Source organism: Cynocephalus volans, chromosome 4 (genome assembly GCF_027409185.1).
Source record: "Cynocephalus volans isolate mCynVol1 chromosome 4, mCynVol1.pri, whole genome shotgun sequence".
Taxonomy (NCBI): Eukaryota; Metazoa; Chordata; class Mammalia; order Dermoptera; family Cynocephalidae; genus Cynocephalus; species Cynocephalus volans.
This window is the reverse complement of record NC_084463.1, coordinates 150795434-150800299: the sequence shown is the minus strand read 5'-3', so window position 1 is coordinate 150800299 and position 4866 is coordinate 150795434. Positions and strand designations below refer to the sequence as shown.

At 36.1% G+C, this 4866-nt stretch overlaps 1 protein-coding gene across 1 annotated transcript; it reads right to left on the bottom strand.

Moving 5' to 3' along the window:
• Positions 1-3643: 3643 nt before the first annotated feature.
• LOC134374670 (olfactory receptor 1165-like) lies at positions 3644-4588 on the bottom strand. The gene has a single exon (XM_063092559.1). The coding sequence runs from the start codon at positions 4586-4588 to the stop codon at positions 3644-3646; it is 945 nt and encodes a 314-aa protein (XP_062948629.1).
• Between the last annotated feature and the right edge of the window lie 278 nt (positions 4589-4866).

Sequence of the window (4866 nt, the reverse complement as noted above, 5' to 3'; positions counted from 1 at the left end):
CTCTGCTACATTCTTTTTCAGGGCATTGATTTCCTTGTCCATTTCTCCTTTCATGTCCCGTATACTTTTCCTCATTTCATCATGTTGTATAGCTGAGTTTTCTTGTATCTCATTTAGTTTCCTTAGAATTATCATTTGAAGTTCCTTGTCAGACATTTCAAGGGCTTTATGTACTATAGGATCTAGAGCTTGAGAGTTATTACCCTTTGGTGGTGTCCTTTCTTAATTTTTGATATTTCTAGTATCTTTCTTTGATATTTAGTCATTGTGGCAGGGAATTTCATGGTCCTGTGGCTAGACACGATTGTCTGGCTAGGATCCTGCCAGGGCTGCCTATTTGGCACAGCTGCCTCAGTGTCTGCTTGGTTGCCCACGGTTGCCTCAGGTGTGTGGTCACCTCAAGTCTTCGGCCTCTCTGGGGAGGCACCCCTCTGGTCATCACACCCTCAGCCCAGCTTTAGATAAAGTCGGGCAGTGGTCATGAGGCCTATCTACTGGGTCATGCTCTGGCACAGCAGAGCACGTGGTCTCCACCGATCCTGGGCACCTTTGGCTGGGTGCCTCTCTGATCAGTGCACACTTGGCTTGGCTGGGGATAGAGTCAGGTGGCAGCGGCAAAGCCAACCTGCTGGGTCATGTACTGGCACTGCAGCATGCATGGTTTCCACAGAAAATGGAACCCTCCAGCTGAGCCCCTCTCTGATCAGTGTGCACTGGTCCCCCGCCTTCTGACTAAGCACTTACAGAGACTCCTTGACACCTTGTCTTAATGCTGACTTTTTGGTTTTGTAAACCAACAACTGTCTTAATATTAGAAATTTCACATGATCAAGCCTAAATTAAAAGGATGATTTCGTGAAATGGATCTCAGACCCAGAGGTATGAAGATGTAAATTTGAACACATCTATTAACTGGAACAAAACTAAATTTATCTGTAACAATTGGCAGCCTGTCATCAAATCTACCACTACTAATTGCGGGCACAGAGCATCAGCTTTGTGCCACACATCCAATGACATGGGAGATCGGGTGGACGTATTATGAAATTTATGAATTTGTTCTCATGTTTAAAAAAATTCTTTTCAGGAACCTTTAATACTTTTACTGGGGCATAACCATGCAGGTTAAGAATTTTGAGATGCAATCCTCAAGGCAGCTGGATTAAACATGATATCGGTGAAAGTTCACGAACTTGGATTGGAGAAAGTACCCCAGGAAATGTTTGATCATGCTCTGCCTTATAGAAATTAAGCACCCTTTGCACAGACTCTAAACCAAGATTGAAACAAGACATGAAGCGGTTGAAATTTAGAGAAGTCTGACTATTTTCATTTCTTTTGTTGAGTCTTCATTATCAACATTTCTACTGTCCGTTCCTTATATTAAAGCTCCTGCCCTCACATCTAATGATTACTCTTCAGATCAAGTCACTTAAACACACCACAGCACTAACCATCATAGTCAATTCTCTATTTCAACGTTTATCTTAGGATATCCATTATTAGTATTGACTTTTCTTATCATTTATTTTCCTAATAAATATATTTCTAATTCTGGAGTTCAAAGAAATTTTAAAAAAGCTGGTTTACTGTCATTCACAGTATAGACTTTCAAATATTTTAAGACACTTCACATGGTCCGTTTGTTTTTTTCTTGGAAAATATTTTTAGTTTTATTTGTTTGTTTTATTTACTTTCTCTTGCTGCTTACTAAATGCAACAGTTGCTCTACTCAATATTGTTGGTGTAAAATGACCAGCTTTCTTAAATCTTCTTTAAAGTTATATTTGTATGGAAATGTTATTCATGTGAATATTCTGAAGATCATGGGACATTTATAAAAGTCTGATGGTCCTGGTGTGGTGCGGCCAGTCATGATTCTGGTTGTTTTGTTAAAATAATTCTCTGTGCAATTGCAATAAGTTAATTTCCTTGTTAGTTGCTGAACTTTTATCAGGGTTTTAACCACGACTAGTCTAGGGATTTTTATTTGTTTATTTTTTATGTGACATTTTTGTTGTGGTTCTTTTAGATAAAGTGTTTTCAATCAATTTATGTGAAAGATTTTAAATACCCTTAAATAAAGTTTTCCAATAACTTTAACATCAGTGAATGAAACTAAAATATCCAAAACTCTAATGAAGAAATTAATGAGCTATTGAAACTGCTAGACATGATCAAAAAGAGAAGAAATTCATTACATGAGACTGAATAACCGTTGAAGGTAATGTTTTTAAGACTTTTATTTTAAACATTGTTGGTACTTTACTTAAATGTTTCATTTTCTGGTTTAAAAAAACTTTTCCTCTGAAGCTATTTATTCTGTATAGAAATGTGGTAAAATATGTTTTTATCAACCGAGGTAAAAATATTTATATTTTCATATCCGAAACAAAAAAATAATAATATGTTTATTCAGAGAGTATGTGATATAAGTGTTGGAAATACAAAATAATCTACAAATAAATTATAAAATTAATAAGAGGTTTTGTTTAAGTTGTTAGAAGAAAAGAAATATAAAAATATATTGTATGAATATCTAAAAACACACATTTTACAATAAACATGAAAGGTAGGATTGAAAATTCCAAGCACTCACTAATTTATTTAATAAAAAAATATAAAAAATCTTTAAAAAGAAAATATGGTAAAAACTATATTGTAAGACTTTTAGTAAATCTAAAAACACAGAAATATACAATAAGCTTATGATTTAGGGGATTTGGTAATCTAAATTTGCCATTTCTTCCCAATGTATAGATTGACTGTAATTCTACCCTTAATCCAAACAGGGATGATCCTAAAATTTGTTTGGAGAAGTGAAGACCCCAAAATATTTTACCATCATACAAGAAAAATATCAAATTTTCAGGGGTTGTTCTACTGCATATCAGAGCTTATTATTTACAGGTACTTCTGACTCTAAAATAAACATAAACATATAAAAGGCTACACATTCACCATACATATATGAACTCTTTCTTTGTAAAAAATAAAACACTGTAAAAAGTTACAAGGGAGTAACTTTTCAATAAATATTGTTGAGAAAAATACCTTCATAAGTTAAAATACAAAATAGGACTATTCTCCTTTTACATCAAAAATCCATTCCAGGTTGATCTTAGAAATGAATGTAGAAATCAATGTAAAAAGACAAAGTAAAATCTAGGATATAAAACAAAAGAAAATAGAATATAACATAAAAGACAGAAGAATGTATGGAATTTGGGACAAATAGCACATAAAATATGAGACTATTATTTTGGAGAAAAGAAATATTTACTAAACAGCATATTAAAAGCACTTCCCTCTATTAAGAAACACTTTGCTAAATTGTGCATCAAGAAAAATAAGGAAATCTGTACACCTAAGTACATTATCAAGACTGTGAATAGACACATCACAATTGGGGAGGAAATATAGTGCATGTGTGATAAAATGGACTGTATATTCAGAGATTCAATTTATATGAATTTCAAATGGAGGCCCCATTAAAATTTATACTTATGAGCAATTTGTAAAGTGCTGATAACGTTCTGTCTTTTCTCTCATGGAGAAAGTAACATAGAGAATTAGTATTCAAAAGTACTTATCTAAACACTGTTGTATTTCATGAAGTGTGTGTATTTGCTCCTGTGAGTGATTACATGGAGTGAGAAAGCACTTTCGTGTGAACTAACATCTTGATGGCCTCCTTCACGTCTTTATTTCTAATGCTGTAGATAAGTGGATTTAGCATAGGGATCACAACGGTGTAAAACAAAGTGGCTACTTTAATGAGGATCCAGGAGCCCTTAGATTTGGGCACACAGTAGAGAACGAGAAGAATCCCATGGAAAATGGTGATGGCAGTCAGGTGGGAGGCACAGGTGGAGAAGGCTTTCCGAAAAACACCCTTAGAAGGTATCTTGATGATGGTGACAACTATGAAGGCATAGGAGGTGAGGATTATCAGGAGGCTACAAACCTCATTGAATGTACAAATGACTAACATCACCATTAGGCTGAAGTGCGTGTCAGAGCAGGATACAGAGAGGAGGGCAGAAAATTCACAGCAATAGTGATTTATGGTAGATCCACAGTAGGACAGTTCCAAAAGGCAGTATGTGAGAGTCACGGAACAGAGTGCACCCCATATGTAAGTTCCAGCTACCAGGAGAGCACAGAGCTTTGGAGACATAGCAACTGTGTAGAGCAGGGGGTTACAAACAGCCACAAACCGGTCATAGGCCATCACTGTTAACATGAACACTTCTGTAATCACAAATGCGCAGCCAATAAAAAATTGAGTCATGCAACTCAGGAAGGACACAGTCTTGGTTTTCACAACCAAGATCTCTAAGAGTTGAGGTGTACCTACTGAGGAATAACAGAGATCGAGGAAAGATAAATGACTTAGGAAAAAGTACATCGGAGTGTGGAGTTTGGGACTGACGCTGATGATCAAAATCATTCCCAAGTTTCCAAAGACAGCGACTGTGTAGATGGCCAAGAACAGCAGGAAGAAGGGCACTTTGAGTGGTGGGAACTCTGAGAAGCCCAACAGGACAAAAAAGGCTCCAGCACTCTCATTTCTCTCAGTTAGCATTGTCGTTCCTCTTGCAGGAAAATGAGAGATTTCATCCTGAGAAGCCAGACATAACAGAGACAGTAGGAATGAGGGAATGGAGGCAGCTCCCAGTCACTCTCCGTTCTTGTATGGATTGTAAAATACAAGGATTCAGGTTTTTGTTTTTTGTTTGTTTGTTTGTTTGGGTTTTTTTGCTTTTATTTTTCCCCATTTGAACCTCTCTTTGGCCACTTACTGGCTTCTTAAATATGGATTACTTTCTTTACCCTTCACTGACTCATTTCCCCATTTTTAAA